Source organism: Pelodiscus sinensis, chromosome 22 (genome assembly GCF_049634645.1).
Source record: "Pelodiscus sinensis isolate JC-2024 chromosome 22, ASM4963464v1, whole genome shotgun sequence".
Lineage (NCBI taxonomy): Eukaryota > Metazoa > Chordata > Testudines > Trionychidae > Pelodiscus > Pelodiscus sinensis.
In genome coordinates this window covers 24587512-24613402 of record NC_134732.1, presented here as the reverse complement: position 1 = coordinate 24613402, position 25891 = coordinate 24587512, and the positions used below count along the sequence as shown (strand labels likewise).

The following is a 25891-nucleotide window of genomic DNA, read 5'->3' as shown; positions in this document are numbered from 1 at the left end:
CTCCCCCTCTCTGCGATACTGTGCTAGCTGTAGGATAAGACAGACACAGCACGGTATGAAATTGACATGCTAATTCTCCCCAGTGTTGTGCCTTGGGTCTGCATGAGAATTTGAAATCCTCTTGCTATCATTCCCAGGACTTATCTCTTATAAACTGGTGCTGTCCTCCAAACTTTGGACAGGTATTTGCATTTTCCTCTGAGGTGGCACGTTCTTACTGTTCATACCAGATATGGAGTGGAATGGTTCACTGAAAACCAAGCTCAAATGGGAAAGACGAGGCTGGCTCTGAAGGAACACGCTATCCATGTACCACATTAGTAAGGAAAAGTCACTCCGACCTGGGATCTCAACTCTGTTCTTGAGCTAAGGAAGTTAAAAGAAGCGCGTGACATGGGGCCCTGGACGCTGTGCCGTTTCATTGTGACACTGGCGTGCGGTGGTGGAAACAGCGCTGTGATTCTGCGTGTGGAATTCAGGGAGGTTGCATCTGTGACCTGATTTGGACAGTTACTTTCCAGAATCCAAACGTCAATTTGACAAGCCCTTGTGGAAGTGGAGGAACCGTCCTGCTGTGGTGGGGAACTTTCCTGGCTTATACGCTAGCCTGGTGAAATTGACCAGTCCTCACTCCCACTCCCTTTCTCCAGATGTGCCATGGGCGGGGGGCAGCACCAGCCTGACCGCACTGGGCAGAGGGATGCTTGGGCCAGGCTTGGCAGGAGCACCCCCTGCCCATGGTGTGGCATGGCTGGCACAGCCCGGCCTGCTTCAGGTGCGGGGCTGCTCCGACCCAGCCAGGTCACCGGTTAACTGGCTACCCGTAAGCATCACCCAGTTAGCGAGTAACCAGTTGACCCTTTACATCCCCAGTGGCAGCTCTGCCTTCAGAGTGGGGTGCCTGGCCAGCAGCCACCGCTGTCCCTCTGCCCAGCTCTGAAAGCAGCGCCACGGCCAGCAGCAGCACAAAAGTAAGGGCGGTGGTACTGCCCCCTCCCCTCCCTACAGTAACCGTGTCACCCCCTACAAGTTCAACCCTGAAATCTCAGATTTAAACAACTGAAATGCCATTGACAGTCCTATGACTGTGAAATTGACCCAAATGAGCCAGGACTTTGGTAGAGCCCTAGTGATGCTCCCTCTCCAAGTGAGGCCTGAAAGTAGTCTCAGCTGGGGATTCTCCCTATGCCGGGCGTGGGGCTGCTTCCGCCCCAGCTCTGCTCTTCTCCAGTGCAGCTGCTGGTCCTCCATGGGAGCTGGAGCTGCCTGACCAGAAGGTCCAACAGTCCCCTTTGGACTAATGCACTGGGCGAAAGGGGCGTTTCCGCAGGGTTTCTTTTGAAGGCATCCTAGACTTCCTCCATATTCATTCCTCTTTATCACCAGATCGTATTGCAACTCCTGGTCTCGATCCTCTCTGAAATCACCGACATTGAGATGAATGCTTTTTATGGTTGCAAATGGGACTCCTGGGAAGTCCAGGTGCAGCATGTTACTGAAGATCTCAGGCCTGCGAGTGGAAGGAGAAGCCCCAGTTTTATTTAGCTGGTTGGTGATGAATCATTTCTCATGATCCATTGTGCTGTTGGAAACTGATGAGGAGCCTAGCACTTGTATTACTGTGGTCTGGGCAGGGACCGCATTGAAACCTGCCCTGCGCATGTCAACTCCTTGCTTTGCCTTACTGGGCTAGGAGGCCAGCGTGTCTCTACTGTGGGGTTATGCTGGGGCTGGATTCCGATGATGTAAATATGATGCGATTTCTCTTGGCCACTACTTAGGTCCTTTCTGTTGCAGATGCAGGGTTGGGGGAATGGCCACATATCTGTAAGAGGCCCGTGGGAGGGGAGTGCCAACAAACAGGTGTATCTCTGGGCCCTGTTTCTCTCTTGTGATCTGGTTTGATGTGATGTGATGGCTTTCAAGAAGCAGGCTGGGCGCTCCCATCTCTGATCCTTGAGTCTCCAGTGGAAGACTGTCCGTTCCTTACAGGAGATCCCGTGTGCTTTATGTATAGAAACTAGACACCCCTTCCTTATAGGGCCATACTGTTCCAGGGTAATGCTGCCGCTACCCCAGGGCATTCTGCTGCTCTGCTTTGTAAGCAGTGGGTGCTCATCCTTTCCGGTTTGCTCGCTAAAAGGCCTTCCGTGTCTGCACCCTTCTGCTCAATTCTTCTCCTGGAATATTTCATGTGAAATTGGGCCCCTTCTGAGCCTGAGCTGGGTTGTCTCTCCCGTGTACACGTCAGCCCCATCCTGCAGCAGCTGGCTGATGGGAAGGGCTGCCTTCGTGTTCCGTGTATGCCAGGAGCGTCTCAAGGCTCCGTCAGGTTACGATGACCTAACTTGGTTTCTTTCAGACGGGGCAGGAAGGCAGGGAGGGGGTGGGGGGCTCACATATCCGACCTGGCCAGGGAGGTTTCAGGTCCTTTTTCAGGCTTGCTAGTTTCTAACTAGTGCTGTTTCTCTTCCAGATGACCGGGTTGATCAGCGAACCTGCCTTATCTGTGGAGACCGAGCTACAGGCCTGCACTATGGGATCATCTCCTGTGAAGGCTGCAAAGGGTTTTTCAAAAGGAGCATTTGCAACAAGCGGGTTTACAGATGCAGTCGGGACAAGAACTGTGTCATGTCACGCAAACAGCGAAACCGATGCCAGTATTGCAGGCTGCTCAAGTGCCTCCAGATGGGGATGAACAGGAAAGGTAACGAGAGTGAAGCTGCTGTACTTGTTCCGTGTGCTCACACAGAATGGGGGGGAGGGGGCGCACGTGCACGGGCGGGAAGGGGGGGAGACGTGTGCACACAGAGCCATTGCTCTCTGGGAGCTGGTGGGAAGGTTTTGTCGTTGACTTTTTTTTTTTTTTGATACCTTCAGAAAGCAACCTGGTGGGTTTCTTTAAGCAGTCAGTTATAAACTAAGATGACTCTCTCTCTGCTCCCATGGGGACTGGATGCCGCCTTCTCTTGTAACTGTGGTTTGGTACCAAAGGCAACACTGGTCCAGTTGTCTAACAGTATTTGACAACAGCGCTTGTCAAACGACTCTCCTGACCTACTTTACGCTGTTGTGTCGTTTGTCATTGTGGTGACAGTACACACTGTGTCTGCTGGAGGAGGCACTTTGGTTTTAATGCCCAGTTTTCAGGGGTGTGGAATGTTCCCCAAACTACCTGGCTGGGTGAAAGTTCTCAAACCTGCTCTCCTTGCAGAGGGGAACTTTGTGAGAGCATTTTACCGTATTTTCCCCCTTAAGGCTCAGGGATGTATGGGTCGCCGATGTAACTGAAAAAGCCAGTACAGGCGTGCTTTTGTGTCCTACAGGCATTGAAAGCTAATCTAGCTCAGCAAGAAACGTCCTCCCTCCTTAAATATCCTTTGTGGTTTCAGTGGGACACAGCCCTCCTCTTTTGCCTTCAGTCTCAGGGAAGAGAGGCTAGTGTAGACGAGGCCGGGTGTGCTTGCTCCAAACCAGTTCTGTCAACGCTGTGGAGTCGAAATGGGGCGGGGGCTGGGGTTGGGGGCGGACTAGAGAGCTGACATCTTAAAAGTGGACTGTAAAATGGTTTGCCATGATCACTTCCTCAGTGAGGGTAACAGCGCGGCCCCTCTGGGCGTGTTGCCTTCCCCCTTGGGCATGCACGCCAGCGCATTCATGCTGTACCGAGGGAACCAGGATCTGTCCTTCTGTTACTAGAGTTAGGAAAGGGAAGTTTGATTTTTAACGTGTAGCCAGGCATGACGTTCTAGCAAGGCCAAATGTTTTTGGGAAGGGTAGGGGAAGGAATTTTACTACCGTTGCCATTTGCTGGATTACTCCTCCTTGAAACAGTTAAATAACCCTTGAAAAACTGTAGAGACGACAGAAATGTTAGGGACAGTAAAAGATTTCCTGGATCTCAAGAGTGCCTGACTTTTTAATCACAGGCTGTAGTTAGACTATTCTCTAATCACCCCTCCCCTTCCCCCCGAATGTGCCCTTCCATACTTAAAACTCACTTCATGGGATGGCTCTTGTATCATGATAGTTCATGAATCTTCTGCCACCGTCTGGCCAAGTACAGTTTCACCAAGGAGGGGGATGCAAAGCAGGAACTCTGTCGTATGATCCCTCCTGTAGCTGTAGTGTGGAACTCGCTGATCAGGTAGAAAACCTGTCACACTAGCCGCTGCTTTGGTCTGACGTGATTTGCCTCTTTCCTACCGAGGAGAAAATCGGTTTGGTTTGGCTCATGTGGCATTTGTATCGTGCAGCTATTACAATAACGGTGGCACGGTCACAGAAATTAGTCCCAAAACGGGCATCTTGGAGTCAGGAAGTGTGAGCAGTTGGGATACCAGTTGTACAATGGAATATTCACTTGAGAGAGTAAATCTACGAAAAGATCTAAATGAAATCTCCTATTTCCTTTCAGCTGAGCATTGACAGGCACCACAGCTCTGAAGTGCGATGCAGCTTCAGAGAATATGCTTCTCATTGTGACCCGGGCCAGCAACTGGGGTGACTGGTGTGTGGCTAACTGGGCTATGCGGAGGCTTTGTAATCTAGGGCACGGATGATGCTGGCTTTTAGTAGTGTAAAGAAGTTTTGATGGGGTGAATTAGCCCATCAAACCCCTCTCTTCACTTGAGAAGGGTTGTTCTGACTCTTCCTCGGAATAAAGAATTTATTTTTAAAACCTAACCTGCCTGGTCTGATTTCAGCAGGCATGTGTGTTCTCCGACATGTCCACATTTTGGCCATTTCAATCTTGGGGCCTGCTCTGTTTTAAAATCAGAGACTTTTTTTTAAGCTGAGCAACAACTAACAGGAAATGGAGTAGGCCGGGGAGGCGGTAATATAGTGATTGTTCAGCTCACTCCTTTGATATGCAGAGGGGGCATTAGGCTTCAGGAGGCAAGTGAGTATCATTGTGGGAGGGGCGGCTTCCTGGATTCAGAAGCTGCAGTGTCATTTCTTTGAATCCCAGCTATTAATTCTCCTCCGACCTTTCCTTGTCGCTTGTGTGAAAGCCCCTCTGCCAACGCGTTCTTGGGTGTTCTTGCAGCCTGCTAACCCGTCGCCGAGCCCCGGGCGAGCGCACGCATGCTGTTTGGAGGGAAGCCCTTACTCCTGTAAATGACCTTTGAGATGTGCCCCGGCCATTTGTGTACATGAAAGATCCTGGGGCATGTTGCTCCGCAGGAGCAAGGGTTGGTCCTGGCTAAAGGCTCACATGGGGGGCTGGAGAACTGGTCGGTTTGCTCTCCTGGCGGGTTTGCTTTGTCCTGCCCGTCCTGCTAGCAATTACAGTGCTGAGTCTGTCCGTGAGTGGCCCCCGCCGCGCCAGCAACACCCCCCTGCTCCAGCAGTGATCAGAGGTGCAGAGTCATGGTTCTCTAACCATTGACCTCCGCTGCTCCTTGCGCAGCCGGCGCGGGGGTTACTGCAAAGTGCTGCAGGCCTCATTCCTCTTAGAGCCCCTTTCCCTGGCCTCCCGCCTCTCCACGTCTCTGCCCTGCAATGGGAGAGGGTCCCAGTGTTCGGGGGGCTCCCGTCAGTTCTGGGGACCCTTTCCTCTGCCTGTGTCTGGAGGGGACAGCCAAGGCGTGACTGGCCTGAGGATCTTCCCCTGTTACGTCCGGGAGGTTAAAGGGCTAATTGCTGTCGGGGGCATTGGCCTAAGTTGCAAATTATCTGATGCAAATTTATGGTCCAAGGATTTTAGATCCTCACAAGAACGTGTACGGGAGGGTTTCTAGTTCAGAAGCATCTAAAAACCGTCCTTGCAAAGGGTGACCTGTGGGCCAGGTACAGGGAAAGCTAGAATTCAGAGCACTTGTTGCAGGGGTGCGGAACCCTTTGGGGGCCACTGACCCACAGAAAAATCTGTCGGGGGCCGCACACGGGGGAGAAGTGAAAAAACCCGTCACTGACGTGGCCCCCGACTGAGAAGCAGGAAGACCTTCCCCCCATTCCCTTCGCGCACCAGAGCTTGGGGGCACCAGGCTGGTGGATTTTGTCTGCTCCAGCTCCGCAGAGAGTGGCGGGGGGTCTGGAGCATCAGTGGGGGCTCCCCAATGCTGCGGGGGGAGCCCCAAGCCTCAGGCTGAATCCAGGCCCCCGGGCCTTAGGTTCCCCACCCCCGTGGTGTTGCATGTTCTTGTTCCATCCCCTTGATGACTTGTTTCCTTTCTCCAGTTTAATGATTGGATTGCTCATTTCCATGCTTGTGCGGGGCTCGCCTTCTCTGTGCCCTTTGCACGGCTTCGCTCCTGAGCAGAGCGGCTCTTTGCACAGCCACTTTCCCTGTTGCGGCCGACGGCCTGGGAGCCGCACTAAGGTGCTGGTGTCCCTCGGGGCTTTGGACACCTTTGCTGCTGCTCATTCAGAAGGAAGCAGCGACATCTCCTGGCCAGCACGCAGCACAGCAGACTGAAATACAGACCAGCCTCCCCTTCTTCCCTTCCTCCTCCCGCGGGGCTGTCTGAGGGGAAACGCAGATGTTCCCTTAGGGTGGTGAAGCGGGGGCGATGGGTAGCAATGTTGTTTAGCTGTTTACGATGCGTCAGGCTGGACGGCTTCTCACCTGCGTGTTTAAAAAACTCCGTAAATTCAGATTGGAGGGGGGATTTCAAACACGACCTGGGGACTTACCAGGTCACCATGCTCCAAGAGAACTGGGGCTCAGCTGTGTTCTAAAATGGCTGGGGGGAGCGGGCAGGAAAAAGTGGATCATTTTGCCCCTGTAAATTCCAGGCTTCTCCTTAGCTCTTAGGTTTCCCCCTGTTCTTACTGCCCAGAAGAGAAGCTACGGCACGACTGGGCCACAGCTGCGTTTCATACTGATGTTTATGTATGTTTTTGTAGGGTCGGCGGGCCCCTTGGCATTCCGCTCACAAGGAGGTTGAGTGGCCATGTCTCTCGGGAAGAGCCTTTCACGGGCTACCTGAGGTCAGGGAGTGCGGGAATGCTTGGAAAGCGCATGTCCTAGTGCCGTGGCTTTCTTAGCTTGTAAGGCAGGAGAGAATGTTGCCCAGGTTAACAGAACCGTCCCCAACACGAGAACCAGCCCCATGCCTCCCTTCGGCGGGGGTAGGCTAGTTCCCAACGGGGAGCATGTCCCGAGGGGTAACAGTCTCCTCAAACTCCTACTTAAAACGTGCCACATAAATGCAGTTTCCAAACACGATCAGACCCCTTGAGGCAGGCAGAGCCTTGTAACGACTCTCGCGTCAGGAACAGGGGAGTCCAATACCGGGGTGCCGAACAGCAGAAAGGCCCGCTGCTGCCGGATGCGCTGAGATCTCCGAGCGAGTCGTATCCGTGAGTACGAAGTATCGCGAGGGCTTCACCCGGCAGCTCTCGCAAGTCCGGGGCCTCTTCTTTAACCCAGATGGGAGAAAAGGTTTGAAAACGAAAGAAGCGAGTGCAGGTCACGCACGTCCTGCGCCATCTGAAATGGTCCACGGCCCATCAGAGCGAGCAGCCACCGAAGCTCCGTACTTAGCCCGCTGGGAGCTGCTGTAAGGCCTGCAAGAGCTGAGACTGGAACCGCAGTAGCCTGGGGATGGTCCTGTAATCAGAGGTGGGTCAGCATTTGAATTCGAGCGCTTCTCCAACATGTCCAAGGGAGGCTGGACGCAACCGCGCAGCGCTCCCCGCAGCAGGCAGCCAGCATGTGAATGCAGGACTGTTCAACCCCTTCTCCGCTCACCCCCTGGGCACCCTCTGTGAACACGGCGACGGCTCAGCAGAAAAGCCTCTGGCCATCCCGCGGTGCCCTGCCCCAGTGCGCCTGAGGAGACCCAGGCAGTGACCGGCTGGACCCCGATCCGGATGGCACCTTAGCTGAGCCCCCGAGATTGCAGCCTGGTGGCGGAGCAGGCCCCAGGGTACGGTTGGTAGGAAGCGGGGCTCCTAGGGAGACAGTAGGTTCCACAAGCCGGTCGGAGGGCTGACTGGCGCCACCGCTTCAGCCGGGAGGCGGACAGGGCCCTGCGTGCGCTGCTCGCGCCCGGGGGTCTGCCGCCCCTTAACTCCGCTCTGGGCTGGCCTCTCCTCCCTCGGGGGGATGGGAAATGAGTCCCCAGCTGACCCCGGGCTCTGGGCGCTTTGAAACGCTCACTGGCTTACGCCCTGCCCTGGCTGCGAGGCCTGCTCCCAGGTGCAGGGACCCGGAAAACATCTCGCCTACCAAGTGCCCGAGGAACGACCGCGTTGGGGGACCTCTGTTCAGACAGCCACTGGCTCCTGGGAGTCACTAGGCGTCCCTGGGGCTGCCTCAGGAGTGAGCGCGCCCCACAGCCGCAAGAGGGATGAGTCTCCCACACCCAGCCGTGGCGGCGGTTGGGGCCATGCAGGGGCCTGTGCCCTGGGACTGATCTCAGGGTCCCAGTGCTGAGATTCTCCCCCCCCCGCCCCCACATGAGGGGGTCTTGCGTCTGCTCAGCTTGACAGCACCACCTGTTAGCTCCTCGGGGCCAAGCCAGCCCCTCCTTTGCCTCCCAGGTTAACAAGCTGCGGGCCCCAGGCCTTGAGTCGCTTGGAAGCGTTTCTCTGCCGGCCAGCCCGTCCACTGAACACACAGGGACACGGGAGCCACTGTCCACGAAGAACAACGCAGTGCAATGTCGGGGGAGTTGGACTTCTGTACGGGGGGGGCAGGGACAAATTCTGTGCCTGCCCAAGGCTTGCATTGTGGGGGATAATCCCAGCACCCACATTTCTACACTACACCCCTGGTGTACACACCCGTTTCTATGAGCTGACTCCGGATAAGCACCTTGCTCAATATCACAGCACTGAGAGATGCTTCTAATGCAAACGAGTGCGTTTATTAGCAAAAAGTGCTAGGAAATATGAATATTGGGAACAACGGGTAGTTACATGTACAACAGTCTCAGAATGCTTTCTGGAGACTGGGGGTATGTCTAGACTACATGCCTCTGCCAACGGAGGCATGTAAAATTTGCTACCCAACATAGTCAATGAAGCGAAGATTTAAATATCCCCGGCTTCATTAAAATAAAAATGGCCGCCGCACTGTGCCGGCTCATCTGATCGTTGGCACAGCGTGCGAGTCAAGACGCGGATCGGTCGACAAGGCGCAGGCCTTTGTTGACCGTTCCCTTATGCCTCGTGAAACGAGATTTACAGGAGCGGTCGACAAAGGCTTCCCTTGTTGACCGATCTGCATCTTGACTTGCGTGCTGTGCCGACGATCAGCTACGGCCATTTTTATTTTAATGAAGCCGGGGATATTTAAATCCCCACTTCATTGACTATGTCGGGTAGCCTGTTTTACATGCCTCTGTCAGCAGAGGCATGTAGCCTAGATATACCCTAACGTCCTAGACTGACTGTAAAGGTTTATCTTACTTCTAAAGTGCCTTGAAGTTTTTTAACCACGACGGGCTGAGGTCTCCTTTTCAAGACTATATCCACACCGCCCATTTGCTTCCTATGTGCAGGGCTCTACTTGTGCTCTTGGAAGTCCACTACCTATCCTCAGAGACAGGGTAACCACCTGTGGCTTATTTCCTGTGTCTCTTCCCTGTTGATATCACATCTCTCCGTTGACTTTGTATGTAAATGAGCATTTGCTTATAGTTTTGAATTTGCATCCCAATAGAGAGACGGGTGAATAGACACCTCTGGTCTGTTTTTCACCTGTATGGGGACTCAGACCTTTGCCTGGGCTCTAAGAATGTTTTCTGGCTATAGATGTAACTCTATACAATACCCGTATGTATGTTGCAGTGTGATACTAAAAGCCAGCATGGTCCTGGCTTTCACTAACGACCTCCAATGACGTTCTTTGAGCTGGAATGTACCTACCAGAATCAGGGCATTCCTGGAACCTCCTTGCCAGATGGCATTAAGGGATTTTGGGATCACAGTCTCACAAATTTCAGAGGGGCTTCAGCTGGCGGAAAAAGCAGCAGGAGCATCAGAAAACCTTGGGCACAATGGTCTTTCTCCCATGCAGGATTTCCTAGCAGTAGAAGAAAGTAGGTTGCAGGAAAAGAGAGGAAGTCCCAAAGAGAAGAGGAACGAGCTCTACATTGAATGTAAAAGTTGTTTGGGGGACATTAAGGGTACGTCTGCACTGCAACACTAGTCCGAAAGAACTTCGCCCACGTCTACACGGCAGGCACTTATTTCAAAATAGTGTCAAGCTGGAGGACTTCTTACTCCTACTCCTGTAACCCTCCTTGTACGAGGAATAAGGGAAGTCAGAGGAAGAGTGCTCCATTTCGAAGCAAGTGCTGTGTAGACTCTCTCTATTTTGAAATAAGCTATTTCTAAATAAGATCCACAATTGCTGTAGCTCAGTGGCATAGCTTATTTTGAGAGAAGCCCTGCAGTGTGGACGCACCCTAAGAAATACAGCCTCACTATGTAGAACCCTTTGCAAAGGCTTCCTCCTTTTGGAACAAAATTGCTTTAAGTAATCGAACAGCCAGGATTTCAAGTGCTTGCTTCACGTGAGTCCTTTCCCTGCTCTGGGGTGGGTCAAGGAAACCTGACTCTGTGCTGTAGAAGGACCAAAGCCTCTTGTCTGTTGTGCTATCTGCAGCCGCTGCCCAAAAGGGAGTCAGTTACCACTCTGGCTTTGTCTACACTGGGAAGGTTTGGCGACAGAAGTGCTGTTGACGTGCACAAGTCACAAAAGTAAAAATGGGTCAAACCGTTTTTTCTGCCTCCCATTCTCGACATTTCCTGGCCACATGGCTAGCTCTCCCATCGACTGATAGAGCAAAGCATTGTGGGTGAGCACCCCACCGTGCAGTGCTGTGGGAAGACAGCTGATCCCTGCGCTTCTTGGGATTCCTACGTAGCTCTTTGGGCTCTGCCTGCTGAGGAATGTCAAAGCAGCATAGCAACCTCTCCGGCCCTCCCCCTGCAGCAGCAGAACAGGAGCGTTCCAATGATTTGTTCTTTGTTCCCCAAACGGAGCCACTCACTCAGCTGTCAGGAGCTTTGAAAAGGGAGGGGTGCATGCCGGCAGGGCAGCAGAGATCACACAACACTGAGCGCAGGCATTGTGGGATATTGGCGGAAGCCAGGTCTCTTGATGAGACAAACAGCAGAGACCACCCTGGCTCTTTGTCAACAATAACGGGAGGGGAAAAGACACAAGTCTCTCGTGGGGGGTGGAAGATTTTTGTTGCCAAAACTGGGTGTTTTTCCTGGCACAAGTCACATTGCAGTGTAAACGCTCTCACTGTTTTGGCGACACAACCTGCCAGTGTAGACAGGCCTGTGACAGGACCCTGGTTTAATCTAGACAGGCATTAGATCTTGATTGTGCATTACCGCACGTGGGGCTATACATCCCGGTGCTAATAAAGGGGATGCAGACCCTGCTGTGGAGAACATTGCCGCTTCAACCAGTTATCACTAGTGTTTTCCCTTTACATCTCCTGAGTTTTCAGGGAGTTGATGCTCAGATGGAACTTTTCATTTCCAGGGCACCTTTCAGCTGAGGGTCTGCAATGGCTCTCTACATATTACTTAACTCTCCAGCTGCCCTGCCAGCCAAGTAAATGGTTTTGTGGGTCCCACTGCAAGTGGGAATCTAAGGGTACGTCTAGATTACATGCCTCTGCCAACAGAGGCATGTAAAATAGGCTACCCGATTTAAAAATCCCCGGATTCATTAAAATAAACATGGCCGCCATGCTGTGCCAGCTCAGCGCGCGAGTCAAGACGCGGATCGGTCAACAGGGGAAGCCTTTGTCGACCGTTCCTGTAAACCTCGTTTCACGAGGCATAGGGAGAGGTTGACAAAGGCTTCCCTTGTTGACCGATCTGCATCTTGACTCGCGCGCTGCGTCGACAATCAGCTGAGCCAGCACAGTGCGGTGGCCATTTTTATTTTAATGAAGCCCGGGATATTTAAATCCCTGCTTCATGTCGGATAGCCTGTTTTACATGCCTCTGTCGGCAGAGGCATATAATCTAGACGTACCCTCAGTGCATACACCACCTCTCCCTCACCCGGGGGGGAACCTACATACGCTGTCTTATTGAGCAAAATAAAACTCTGATTCAGTGTCCCTGTAAACAGACAGTTTCCTGCAGGCCGGGTGTCCTCTGTGTAACTGTAGAACACTGGGGAGTGGTGTTCCTAACCGGTGTTTGGCTCTTCCCTTTCAGCAATCCGAGAAGATGGCATGCCAGGAGGCAGGAACAAAAGTATTGGACCTGTCCAGGTAAGCGTGTTTTCACGGTCCCTTATCCAGTTCTCCTCAGCGTGTGCGCCGTGTCTCAGCCGTGAATCGCACGACACCAGAGCACGTTTGTACAAAGCACCGTCATGCTCCTGCAAACGGGGAAAGTGAACCAGTCGTTAAGTCTTCGGAGGGGAGGAAACATCCCTCTCCCGCATGTGGTCTCTGCTGCATGCGGCAGGGTCGTGGACAGCTTGCCCCCGGAAGGGGGAGTTGGGCAGTGAGGCAGGGTGTCAGGACTGCCTTGGAGGTGCTGGATATTTCTCGTTGGGCCATGTGGGGAATTGTACGCCACAGAACCCAGAGAGGTTACTTAGCATTTGTGCTGGGGAAGCAACCCGGCCCAGGAGGGAGGCACGAATGAATTTGGTGACAGGCTTCCAGCCACCCTGTGTCATTAGACTGCAGACTGCTTAGGCAGCCGACTGTAGAAGCTCTGCTCTTGCCGGGCTCCCGAGAGACATGACACGGCTCCAGCGGGCCACAGGTTATCAGCTGGCCCCCTGACTAAAATGACAATCTCCGAACTACTTGCTCAGACTGCAGGAGACCTTCTACCCTTCGTAAGTCGAGACGGGCGCTTCAGTCCCTGCAAAGCCCCCAGTAAATCTTGCCGTGTCCATAGCTCCATTTCTTGAGTTGTTGCAAGCGGGGCACCCAATAAATGTCTTCCTGATGGATGGGGCAGCGTGGCCGGAGATGGCTTGTAAAATGCGAGGTAATTTGGCACAATAGCGTCTGCTGCACAAGTGAGAAATGATGGCCATTCTCCAGCCTGCCGCCGGAAAGGCTGCCTCAAACCACTATTTATTTTAATAAAAGGGCTATCGAAAGAGCCTTCCACACCGCTCTCCACGGCTGTGCATCTCTGAGACTCTCCGCTCGCTCCGGCACGGCGCTGGGGTGGGCGGTGGGGAGGACGAGGGCTGCGGAGCAGAGAGCGAAATACCCGAACAAGACTGAGCCCAGCCCAGCTGCTGCTGCTCGCACCCAGAACATTCATTGCAAATGGCACTGCCCGGGCAAGCTCCCTCTGATTGAACCCCGGTGTCTGTAGCGGGGGGGGCTAAACACAGCGTCCCCGGCCCAACCACGCTCCCAGCCGGCTCCGCCCCCGCAGGCTGCTCAGAGAAGCAGTGGGCCGAGCCCGGGGAAGGGCGGGGGAGGCTTTGCACACTGCCCCCACCCCCAGCCCCACCTCGCAGCTCCCACTGATGGTTTCCAGCCAAGGGGAGCTGCCCGTGTGCAGGACAAGCAGCGCCCCACACACTAGACTTGCAGCGTTCAGAGGAACAGGTGCCCCCAGCTGGCTGCTCTGAGCCGTGTGTGAAAGCAGGGAGCCTGGCTCGGAGCCGCCCAGGTTAGCTCCTCCAGCCTAGAGCCTGCCTTGGGCACCCAGCCCTGGGCTCCCCGCTCCTCCGGAGCCCACATAACCCCAACCCTTTCCCAGACGCTGCCCCCCAGTTCCCTGCTCCAGGTCAAACCCAAATCCCCACACGCCATCCTGCCCCAGTCCCAGTGGACGGACAGTTCTAGGAGGGTCCGTTGGCTCACCCAGCTGAGGAGATCGGGGCAGGGTGACCATGGCTGCTCTGGGCCCTTCTCCCTGCCGCCTGGTCTGTTTCTGGAACGTCAGCTGCGACGCTGCAGCCAGAGACCCGCAAAGCAGCGTGGCGAGTGCGTGTTCGTTTCTGTGCTGTGGCAGCACCCCTGCTCCCCGCCCGCTCAGTGCTGGTGCCCAGGAGCGCTGGCCCGCGGGAGCCAGGGCCTGAGGCTCCTCAGGAGTTCCGGGAAGCACAGGTAGCCCCGGGGGCGGGGGCTGGAGACACGGAGGTCACCCCCGCCTTTGGTCTGTTGCCAGGGCAACGGCAGTACCGGGCATTCCAGCCATGGCTGCTTTGCCTCGGAGCCCGGGTGTTGGCGGCCACGTTCTCAGGTTGTCCCAGTCTCAGGAGGCCACGTTAGTCTGCGTCCCCACAGCCGACGAGGAGTCCCGTGGGGCCGTACAGACTAGCGGGTTTCTTTGTGGGCTGGGGCCCGTGTCATCGGATGCAAGCCGTGCAGAGCGCCCCCCAGCTGGAGGGAAGAGTTGCCCGTGGAAATGGCGCCTCGTGGAGGGGCAGCGTTTCCCCGTTTCTCGAGAAGCCACAGAGATTCCGTTCGTTCCGGGCTGGGCTTTTTCCTCGAGGACAGTAGCTGGCCCATCAGTTTGTTAGGGGTCTGCCTGGCAGCCTCTAGCGCCTGCTCGGCCTTGCCACCGTCTGCCTGGCTTTGGTTTCTGAGGCCCTGCTGCGCCGTGGGTCTCTGCCCTGAGCCTCCTTTTGCCCCATAAGCTTCTTGCGCCATCTCCTCTTCATGGAGGTTGCGTCCACTGCCCACCCCCTCAGGCGGGCGGGCTGATGCACGAGCCTTCGCCTGCTGCCTGCGCAGAAGGGAAGCGAGCCAGAAACCCCATAGCAGCAAGGGGGTCTCTGGGACTCTCCAAAAGCATCTTGGGTGTCAGCTGCCTGCTCTCCTCCCTCCCCCGGGGTGAGAGTGCCAGCAGCATTTATGGTTGTTTCCAGCGGTCCCTCTATTGAATGCTTGGAGCTCAGTGCACACGTGCTTGGCGCTGTCTCTTGCTCCGGCGCTGCTCCTCGGCCGGCAGGCTCCAGCCGAGTGGATTTGTGTGCTCCAAGTGTGGGACGGGGGGGGGGGGGGGGGCTGAAGGGGGCCCTGCAGCCGTCCTGCCACTCGCCTCCTGGTTGAGCTGTGCTCGTCAGGTGTCCCCAGTGGAATCCATATAGGGCCTAGTGCTTGCAGAAATGTAAGTTACTTCCCTTCTAGTGACTCCAGCTTCTTTTAGCTGTGAGGTCCCAGTCTGGATTCCACTGCCCACCCGTCCCGAAGAACCTCCCGTCACTGCGGGGGCGGAAACCATCTCTTTCTATGTTGAGCTTTCATCTGGCCTCGCGTGTCCCACCTGAAGCGGGGCTGGGGGCCGCTGACCCACAGAAGAATCAGTCAGGGGCCGCACACAAGTGAGGAGCAAAAAACCAAACCAAACAAAAACCCCTTCACTGACGAGGCTCCCAGCCGAGGAGAAAGTCACTCTCCCCCTTGCCCAGCAGAGCCTAGGGGGGCCAGCCTAGTAGATTTGTGTGCTCCCGGTGTGGGGCTGAAGGGGGCTCTGAGCCTCGGGGGCCAGAACCAGACAAGATGGGAGCCACATCCGACCCCCATGCCTGAGTTTCCCCACCTCTGCTCCAAAGAGACCCACGTTAACTTTGCTTTGCTTGTACTGTTACAACTCTGGACAGTCGTATAATTACGCAATCCTTATTTTAAAACAAATATCTCTTTGGTAAAAAAAGAAAAGTGGGAAAACAATAAGAAATGCCTGGAAGATTGTAAATATGTTTGAATGGTCTCCCCACATAAAAGACCCGTCCAAGAAATTCTAGGTTGTAGTTTTCCATGCTAACCCCAGCGGTATGTGCAGCTCGTCTTGCTTAGTTTTGTACTTGGCTGGGTAAGTGTATCACTAAATGCAATAATTTTTGCCCAAAAGATCTCAGAGGAGGAGATTGAAAGAATTATGTCTGGACAAGAATTTGAGGGGGAAGCAAACATCTCTTGGAGTAACAATGGAGACAGTGACCACAGCTCTCCCGGGAATGGAGTTTCTGAGAGCAACCAGCCGTCACCTGTTTCTACTCCGTCTTCAAGGTGGGAGCGTCCGCTGAAAGAATCGCAGATGAATGTAGCGCTGCTCGCACTGCCCGGCGCGCTGCACTTTGGGTCAGCAGTGAAAAGGAGCATGCTGCATGTTTAACTCAGACGCCGTGCCAATGCCGACCTCTGGGTAAACCTGTTTCAGCTAGAGGCCCACGCGCGGCGTCAGAGCTGTCCAGTGTGATCTGGGGGCGCAATGCTCAGGAACAAATGACAGAAGCGGTGGGCGAAAAGTCTTCCCTTCCAAGTCATCTGTTTTACTAGATGGGCAAACCCCGAGCGTGGTGAACGGATCCTTTCCCTCTCCTTGCTCGTGCTGTCTGCCTGCTCCCGTTCCCTTGTGTTTGTGTGTTGCAATGAGCCAGCGTATCGCTTGTTACTGATTCCCGCCCGCTAGCGTGGGGCAGGTACGGGCGGCAGTGCGCCGCTCGGCGCTCAGCAGGGTGGGCGGGTCTCTGAAGGCTCCCTAGACAGTCCCAGTGCATGGGCGGGTGTGGAGGTCAGACTGGCTGCTCTGCCGGCCTCCCCCCCCCCCCCCCCCCCAGTATTTCACTGGCAGGGATTTTCACCCCTTTCCGTTAACAGGCAGCAGTCTGATTCCCTGCCCCCGCGCCGGGCGAGGGACGGCCCTGCATTGGATGGCCTTTGTCCGGCCTATTAACTAGCGCTTCCCTTTTCAGTAGGTCTGTGGAGCTGAATGGATTCACTGCACTCAGGGATCAGTACATTGGGACGCCAGTGTCCACGCACTATCAGTACCTACCGCACCTTTTTAACTACTCGGCTCACTCGGCTCTGGTGCCCCCTCAGGCCCGAAGCCTGGATCCCCAGTCCCATGGGCTCATCAACCAGCTGGTGTCAGCTGAGGACCTGGAGCCGCTTGGCACGCCGATGCTGATTGAAGAGGGGTAAGTGCGTGGGACTGGCGGGAGGCTGCCAGGAGCCGCTGCACCGTGATACCCGTGTCTCTGCACGCGCCCGATACGGGGAAGGGGTGCGGGTTAGGGTTACTGTGCGAACGCCCTGGAGTATTTGCCCCTCCGGAGCTTTGCTCGCGCAGGGATGATCCTGCGGGCGGTAGCCAAAGGGCTTGCCCCAGGCTCAGAGCCGAGACTGCGATGCTCATGTCTGATGTCACTAGGGCAATGGCTTGTCTGTTCTGGGCACGACACGGTGCACATCTCTGGAGTGCAGCCCCCGTGTCCTTTGTCCTGGGGAGAACAGCAGCAGCTTGCTACTCTCTGGTACCCAGGCCTGGAGGAGACTTGAGAGCAGAGCTGCTGGGAGCACGAGATGCTCACTAGTCTAGTTCAGTCAAAATGAGGGATGCACACGCCTGCTTCTTTAGCAGACTGATTATATGGGGGCGGGCAGGGATGTGGGGCCCCCACACTGTGGGCAGGGGCCCAGCCTGGCTGTTTCCAGGCTCGTGCTGAGCTGCCGGCTCGCAGCCCTCCTGGGCTGGGAGCCAGGAGTCGGTGACCCCATGCAGTGCCGGAGGCACAGGGGGCTGCATACCAGGTAACCGGTTCCCCGTTCACATCCCTCGTCCAGAGCTGCAGGGATGGCGTTCTTTTCTGGGGAGGAGCATAGGGTAACGTCCTTGCTGTGCTGCGTGGGGGCCAGTGGCCAGTCTCTGTTCTCGCCACTGGATGACACTGGTCACCAGGAACCGGGACACATGCAGACGTTACCTTGTCCTCATGCCTTGGTGTTAATCCGGTTGTATGTTTTCCTGTTGACTGCCTGCAGGTACAAAGTGACTCAGGCAGAGCTGTTTGCGTTGCTGTGTCGTCTGGCAGACGAGTTGCTTTTCAGGCAGATTGCTTGGATTAAGAAACTGCCGTTCTTCTGTGAACTCTCAATCAAGGACTATACCTGCCTGCTCGGCTCCACATGGCAGGAGCTGATTCTGCTGTCCTCACTAACCGTGTACAGCAAACAGATCTTTGGCGACCTTGCTGATGTCACCTCCAAGTACTCTCCCTCGGAGGATGAGCTGCACAGGTGAGCTGGGGAGTAAATCTTCTGCGGGCCGTAGCAGCAATTAGAGGGGGTGCGGTGTTCCTCGCTCTGCTACGGACTCACTGTTTGTCCATGGGCAAATATCTCTGGCCAGGCCTACGGCAAAGGGGCAGGTCAAGTTAAGAGACACCACTCCGGCTTCGTTAATATCGTACCTTGTTCCGAGTTTCCCTGCCGCAGCGGGAGGCCGATGGGCGCGAACGCTCCCGTTGGATCCCTTTACCCCTCGCAGAAGCAGGCGTCCCCTCTCAGTTCGATTGAAGCCCTCTGAGTCGCGATGAAATTAAAGAACGGTGACCTTTAAACAACACGTTGGGGTGAAGCCACCCGTTTCCAGCTGTTTTAACCCCAGCAGCCAACAAAAGCTTGTTCCTGGGGCCTTGAGTGCAGCACATGCAGTAGCTATGCTGGGAGGGTGAGGAAGAGGAGCACTGGTTAGAGTAACCCTGCACGTTGCACAAAAAGGAACGTGGCACAAGACGGTACAGCTGTCCTCTCCAGTTCTCGTTTCGCCAGCGTCGTTCCTTTTCCTACGGACCTCCCCTCCTCCCCCCAGACAATGCGGATTTTTCCCAGCATTCAGAAGAAAAGCAGAGAGAGAACCTAGTGTCAGGGCCAGGTTTCCCATCGAAACCCTTCCTTTCTCCACCCTAGGGCTGAGAGGAGAGCCCATTGACGTGAGGAATTACCTAGGCTCAAAGAAACACGCTATAGAAATATTGTAAATAACCACACGGCACAAAATGACACAGACTTGGTCACACAGCTCCCCAGCTCGAAGCAGAGAGAAGAATTTGATCACACAGCTAGTGACCTTGTTTCCACTCTGTCGTGTTATTAATTGCCATTTCATTGTTTTTGATTGCATAAATTTAATGATGTTGCAACTTAGCTGACACCACGGAGGAAACAGCACTATCTGATGCTCCGCGGGGTGACCCGCCTTTAATTCATCATCTTGGTCAGTTTTCTTTCTTCTGTTGTCCAAGTCCCAGACTGAGCCTTGTTTGGATAGCCGAGATTGACAGCACTGTGACAAGACCTTTTCGGGATTTACTTAACTGGCCGCCCAGCCTCCCTGTTCAAGTTTGACCTACACCGGCTCTGCCCTTGCTGGAACTGGTCCTCATGCCATGGCCATCATGGGGTGCTAAATCTCAAGTGTCATAAGGACCCAGGGATCTCATAAAGACATCCAACGTGCAGCTGCAGCGAGTCGCCGCTCTGCACTTGCTCCTGAACACCGGTTTGCTCGCCCTCCAGCTCTCCTCTCCGAGGCCCCGAAAGTTGACACGCGTATAAAATACGAGGCAGGCCCAAGCTGAAAGCGCGATGATAAAGGAGTTGTCGTAACCCTTCCGCCATGGGCAATTTCTAGCCTGCCGGTCTCAGGGGTGCTGTGGCAAAGATCTGTGGATCCATCCAAGCGGTACAAGGAGAGCTGGGTTTTGACAGGGGAACGGGTCCTCTTGTCTCCTTTACTGGCTCCGCATTTGAAGAGCTGAGAATGGAATTAGCAACCAGAAGTGGAAATGTAGCGTGAGCAGGCCCTGGGGGAGGAAGGAGGGAGGCTGCGTGCGGTGCATGGCTAAGGGATCCACGCGGACAAGGGCCCACTGAGTCGGACAGTCATTTCTTTCAGGGCGTTTGACTTGCAGCTGGAATGTCCCCACGTAGCAGGGCGGCTGTTGTGTCGCAGTGAAGGTCTCACTAGTGCTCTCCTGTGTGCTCACGCCAGTGCATGCCTGGGTGCCCCCGACTGGCTCCTCCCTAGCTCTTCACTAACCAGTGAGCAAAAAAGTGCTTTTAGGAGTATTAAAAACGTTTTCCCTCCCCCAAAACGAGGCCGGGCCCTTGTGGTTTTTATCGGTCGTATTAATTGAAATGCACAGTGCAGCTTCCTCCTACACAGCCCCCCGCTGAGCCCTGGGACCTCACAAGAGTGGCAGAAAGCTGGGTTGCTGTACCAGCCGCTGGCCACACCAAGCTGTGCTGCTCAGAGGGCCATTTGCACGCCAGGTTCATGTTGGCTTGACTGTCAGGCAGCTTTCCTGGCGGGGCCCCAGCGCCTGTTTACCATCTGCAGCGAGAGACCCCAGCGGCTGTCTCTTCGGAAGCAGGCACTAATGTCTTCGCTTCTGCGGCCCCCTCTCGCTGAAACGTAGATTCATTTGCTCTACTAGGGACGCTAACTGTCGGTTCCTCGAATAGTCAAGTAACTTCATGAATCCTTATCGGTTACTGGACTCTTCTATAGTCCTCGGGGGTGGGGCCGGCAGCCGGTGTGCTCCAGCCCCGATCCCAAGGAGTCCCCTGCCAGGCTGCGCGGGGGGCCAGGCGGGAGCTGGGCCACGAGGAGAGCCGGTTGAAAAATCAGCTCCCCTCACAGACCAGCTGCCTGTCACCCCGTGCTGCTGCCTCTGATAAAGAGGCAGCAGCAGGGCAGGGTGGCAGCAGCCCCTGTACAGGGGCAGGGGGAAATGTGTGTAGTCTACAGCATTAACCTACACGCTTTTATCGGTTAATCGACTGCACCGTTACATCCCTACTCTCTATGCACCCACATGACCCCGGTGAGTTCACTGGGATCGCCTGGGTGTAGGGAGGGTTTGGTGCGACCCGTTGGGCTCTCTTCACGGTAACGCTGTTCTTCGTAGTGAGTCTCTAATACTCGGAACTGGCTGCAGTACTTGGAGATGCAAGTTGTCCGCCAAATGCTGACTGAAGAGACTCTGGCACGTCGACGATTATCGTTTGTTTATGTTCCCGGGTAGCCCCATGGCTGCCGGTAGGTAGGTAGATTGAAAACAACTCTGATTGAAACTGCTGGCCAAGTGGTCTGTCTTCTGGGTGGAATGCTGCAGTCGACAGAGTCTATCAAAGTGCAAATAAAGCTCGTGGCTGCTGGCACGTTGTCCTGTGACTCCTGGCGGTGCGGGCCAGGAGTCAGTGGGTCTAAGCTGGGAGGCAGACGGCGTGTGGAGGAGTCGGTGCTTGGGAAGGACCAGGGCTGAGCAAAACAGAACAGCTTTGTTTGGGGAAGGGAGGAATGCACGGCTCAGAAACCCAAGCCCGTGGCACTGCAGGGCTGAGAAGAGCTCTCCTTGATTTATGGAAGTGACGAGGGGGTAGTAAAAATGTGCACACTCCAAAACCAATTAGACCCAGCAGAGGGTTGTGAATGGTCTTGTGCTCATTATCTGCATGAGCGTTGCAGTCTTGCACCTGCAGGATTTGTCATGTCAAGTCGAGAGCAAGAAAACGGTACGAGTTCAGATTAGCCGAGCAGGCTTTCATCGCGTACAATATTACTTCCCCAGAGAACTGACCCGAAGTTCAAACAGCTTGTTTTCTCTTCCCTGCGGCCCGGCTCCACCGTGCATTTTACAAATAACTTGGAAGTAAACAAATGCACATGCCAAAAGAAGAGGCTGTTCAGGGAAGGGGAGTTTATTCCTGCTCTGGTTTTGGTCAAACCCGGCTCGGGCTGTGCACTGGATCACGCCAGAACACACCGCTTGCTGCGCTCCTGAGCATGCCTGTCTCCCTGCGCAAGAGTCCTGCAGGGCGCTGTGTCTTTCGAAGTAGCCTATGGGGCTTCAAACCGCTTGTTGCTGGAATGGTGCCTGGCCACTGGCGCGGAGAGAGCGCCCCGAAATACACGTCAGCGAGGGCCTCGCAAATGTCACCCGTGTCCTCTCACTGTCTACTGTCCTGTTACCCAGGGACCTCTTGGACTGCTCCTGCAGAGCTACGGGATTCCTGCAAGACCAGGGCTCGTGACTGCAGCCCCAGCACTTCCGCCGGGTTCAGTCCCCTCAGCGTTAGCGGAGACTGCACTCCTCCCTCCCCATTCGCGAGCTGCGTGGGGAAGTAGTCTCGCTCTGAGACGGGCAGCTTGTAAGCAAGCCAGCCGGACCTTGTGTGTGTTCCGTTCTTGGCACGGGTTCAGCTGCTCCTCCTGACTCTGAAGCTGCCTGGACGTTCTGTGTCTCATGCATCACTCCCACCTTGGCACATCAGCGTCCGCTCACCTGCTAGCGTAGCGCCCGCCTCTGGAGCTTTGCTCGTCGGCCGAGCCCATTTGCCCTTCCTGGGCCGGTTCACTGGGGCGTGGGAGGCCCTGGAGCCCCCAGGACCAGATGGGTCAGAGAGATCAGCCGTGTCACCGGGAGCTGTGACGTGGCCACAGCACTGGCTGGCATGAGCTGTTCGGAGGGCAGGGGAGGGCTCATGGTAGCTAAGGGGCTGGTGCCGAGAAGGGGGGAGAGCGGGGAAGGTGAGTGGCAGAGGATGGGGTCCAGCGGGAAGCCTTCAGGCGTGGTGCTGTGGAGCGTGGTCAGTGAGGGCCCTGGACCCAGAGGGAAGGCCTGGGGTGCCCTGACCAGTCATCGGGTACTTGGCACCTACTGAACCTGGCAGGACACGCCTGGCTTTGCTCAGTCTGTCCCAAGAGGCGCAGCCGGGCAGAGGGGACAGTCTGGTCATTGCAGACTCCTCGCTGGGTTTCCACAGCAAAGCGTCCGAGAAGGATCAGCGGGAGGGCGTCCCTGACACGTGGGAGGTTTCCTGCCCCTGCCTGTGCCCCGCGTGGCACACGTGATGGCTGGCCCCCGGGAATAGTGAACGCTTAGAACATGGCTGGAATTCAGCTCCGTTTCACCAGGCTTCCTAGCTGGACTAGCGCAGTCGGTGGGCCCTGAAGTGGGGTAACGGTGACTGAGCGTGTCATACTCACTGTGCACAGCCCTGGGGCTGGTCTCCGGCCCCTCCCATTTCACAAGCTAGTGACTAGGGCCTCCCAGCCCCCCGGGCTAGAGAAACAGCCCCGCTTCAGCATGGGGCAAGGGAAGCACAGTAACCCGGCCAGCGCCCTGCAAGGGATCGCTCGTAGAGCCAGGATCCAAGCACCCGTTTCTCCCCGGCAGAGCAGCCTCAGCCCCACCTCCCTTAAAGGGGGATGTTCTGAAGCACCTGTTGCCAGTCTTGCTTCTCGTGCCTGTTACCAGCAGACCTGAAGCGCCTGGGTCCCTGAATTCTCATGCCAGGCACCAAGGTCTGTCAGACACTGTCCAAGTTCAGCAAGTCACTAAGCCCCCTGCTCTCCCCTGTGTTCCCCGAGGTGAGCATCTGTCTCCCTTTCCTGCAGATTCAGTGAAGAGGGAATGGAGGTGATGGAACGGCTGATCTACCTCTACCGCAAATTTAACCAGCTGAAGGTCAGCAACGAGGAGTATGCGTGTATGAAAGCCATTAACTTCCTCAACCAAGGTGAGTGGCCAAAGGGGGAGGTCAGGAGGAAATGACTCGTCCATACGCCAGTCGGCCGTGGCTTCCTTTGGGTGATGGGAAGAGAGAGGGTCCAACCCCCCGTCCCAATGGACTCCTGTGAGGTGGGAGGTTTTGTTTGGCCCTGGCACAGTTCAAGCCACATGCAATGTGTGTTATTTCAGTCACCTCAATGAAGCAAGTGAAGAGGAAGAGAAAGGGCTCACTTTACTTAATCAATTCTAATGCCTTTAATCGTGGACACCAAGGCCAGTGCGTGCGTCACTTTAAATACGTACCTACTTCACCAGCAGCAGAGTCAGAACAGAGCAGAGTGACTGATGAAATCTTCCCAGATAAGACCTGACTGACTGATTCCCTACCAGCTGTTCTGGCAAACGTCTCACCGCACACAAGCGTGTGTCATCAGAAAACATTGCTGCTTGTGGCAGGAGGGTCTAGGCCACTTGGACCTCAGTGCCTCAGGAGCCAAATCAAAGATCAACATTACCCAAAAGAGCCACAGTTGTGTGAATTCACTCTGTGTGTGCGCACACTCATGTGCGACTGTGTGTGTGTGAGAGATTTAATTTTACTCTCCTGGCAAAATGACTGACCAAGTACAGTAAACTTCCGATAACCCAGCACCTTTAGGACCCAGGGAGTGCCGGATTATCAGATGTGCCGGAGTACCGGAAGGGGGGCTATGAGGGGTCTGCGGGAGGCAGGGAACTGCGCAGAGCGGGAGAGGGCGGCGCTGCGGGATCAACCCGGCAGCACCCCAGCTGCTCTTCCTCAAGTCAACCGCTGCTGAAACTGACCAGCGGCGGACTTGGGGAAGCTGGGGGCAGAGCAGCTCCAATTGTCCAGCTGGCCGGACTATCAGGAGTGCCGGACCACTGGATGCCGGACAATTGGAGTTTTACTGTATTACTGTGGCTAATAACCTAGTAAAAGCCTCCTGACTGGTTAATACATTAGATTGGGTTAATGATTAAATCAGTGTTTTAATATCACATGCCACACAGAGCTGTGGGAGGTGCATTAAAGAGCCACTTGTGTCTCACAGCCTCCGGCTGAGCGTCACTGGCCTAGTCACTTTAACCGTCGCAATCAAGGCAGCCAGTTAGCACCACTTCTTTCCAGTTTGTGTAGCTCTGCAAACTTGCGTGTGCCAAGGGTTTGCTCCCTTCCCTGGGTCTGGTTCCTGGAGTCTTCCTCTAAGCATTTCCCTTCACTCCGGGAAGGGGTTTTTTAAAGTGAGGAGTTGCTGTTTGTCCTTCAACCTAGTGCCTAAGGCAGGAATACGTGTGGGTACTGAGTGCCGCCTAATCCGAGTCGGATGACATCGGTGGCCCACACAGCACGTTAGAGCTGCCGTCCAACGCGGTTGCGAGACTCTTCCCGGTTCATAAAGCCAGAGCAAAAATACCGCGCCAGTGGTTCTGCTGCGGGGGGGTCACTGGCCTCACCTCTGTGACTCTGGCGTGCTGCAAGGCTTTGGAAGCGCCCGCTTCTTCAGGAGCCTGTGGGTGGCTTCCATCGGCTGCCGGGGTGTGAGTCCTGCGTCCGTGTGGTGCGGGGCTGGTGTTGCGCGGCCATGCAGCGCGTGACCACGACTGTGTGCGCATCAGTGAAAGAAGCTGCTGCCTGGCACAAGCCCACGAGGTGAGCGTCAAAAGCAGTTACATGAATGCGCAGCCCTGGAGTCTTCTGCCCGGCAAGGAAATCTCTGAACCCGCCTCTCCCAGGGGTTTGTGCTGGCACGTCAGGGGCGTCCCAGGCGCAGATTCCGGTTTGCTTCCCTGAGCGTTTCCTGCCGCGGGATGATGGACTCCGTTAGCTGTCTCCATTGTTTCCCCAAATGCATTTTCATTCACTTCCTGTCTTCCTTTATTTTTAGTTGGAGTTGGCAATTTTTTTGTGAAATACCTGAAAATGATTCAAGGTCAGCTCTTGGACAGCGAGTAAATGCTCCTTCCCTTGTACAGGATTTCTGAAGAACAATACTGAGCCTTGGACTTGCAGATTTTGCCTGTTCTTAATTTGTGGGGCCCCTTCCCATGACATCAAGTTGTAAAGAAATGTCATTGACTGCGCTGAAGTGCAAGCAAAGGGACTTTCCCGTCTCGTTAGGCTAGCGCTGAGACGTCTGCTTTGTCTTGGTGTCCATTGCTTGATGTACGATAGAGCTAAACTTTAAAATAAAAGCTTGGCCAGTTTAGAAGACCACATGGCATAATTCCTAAACCGACGACGCCTGGAATTACTGACTTGAACGCTTCCTAGAGAGCTGAGATGATGTAACTAGCATCAGCACGCTTCTGTCTGGAAAATACGACATTGCACCCCATGTAAGGTCTGGAAGCCGCGACACATGGCTACTTTGGAAAGAGAAAGAGATTTAAGGTTGCTCAAGCTGTTCTCTTCTGAGAGGTTCATGATCTCTGAGCATGAACAATTTAGGACTTTTTCCCTGTTCTCATCTGCCTCGTGTAGGAAAGGAAGATCTTGTGCCCACACAGCTAGGCTGATATGCATTCGGTCTGTCCTGGGGGAGGAGGGTGAAGTGTTAATCCAGCACTGGCTGGATCTGTCCAGTCAAGTCTCTGTCCAATAGTGTAGTGTGATTTAGGTAGGTGGTGTTGGACTGTGATTTCTCC

The 25891-nt window shown here is 55.0% G+C and overlaps 1 protein-coding gene and 1 long non-coding RNA gene across 6 annotated transcripts in view; one reads left to right on the top strand and one right to left on the bottom strand.

Moving 5' to 3' along the window:
- The window catches only part of NR6A1 (nuclear receptor subfamily 6 group A member 1), a 181738-nt gene that overhangs the window by 142017 nt on the left and 13830 nt on the right, over window positions 1-25891 (top strand). For 4 of the 5 annotated variants that reach the window (XR_012897202.1, XM_075905678.1, XM_075905676.1 and 1 more), the window contains 6 exons: window positions 2477-2707; window positions 12148-12203; window positions 15772-15929; window positions 16616-16843; window positions 17688-17942; window positions 23110-23231. Coding sequence is in view for 4 of the 5 variants with exons in the window: in XM_075905678.1 (XP_075761793.1) it covers window positions 2477-2707; window positions 12148-12203; window positions 15772-15929; window positions 16616-16843; window positions 17688-17942; window positions 23110-23231 (1050 nt within the window). In the remaining variant the exon portion in view is untranslated. The remainder of the gene's footprint in view (window positions 1-2476; window positions 2708-12147; window positions 12204-15771; window positions 15930-16615; window positions 16844-17687; window positions 17943-23109; window positions 23232-25891) is intronic. The other variant, XM_075905677.1, reaches the window with a different exon arrangement.
- Window positions 7461-14094, bottom strand: LOC142819342 (uncharacterized). Its single transcript, XR_012897206.1, has 3 exons — window positions 13776-14094; window positions 9823-9979; window positions 7461-7558 (listed from the first exon to the last, which is right to left on the bottom strand). It is a non-coding gene; the product is annotated as an uncharacterized LOC142819342 (long non-coding RNA).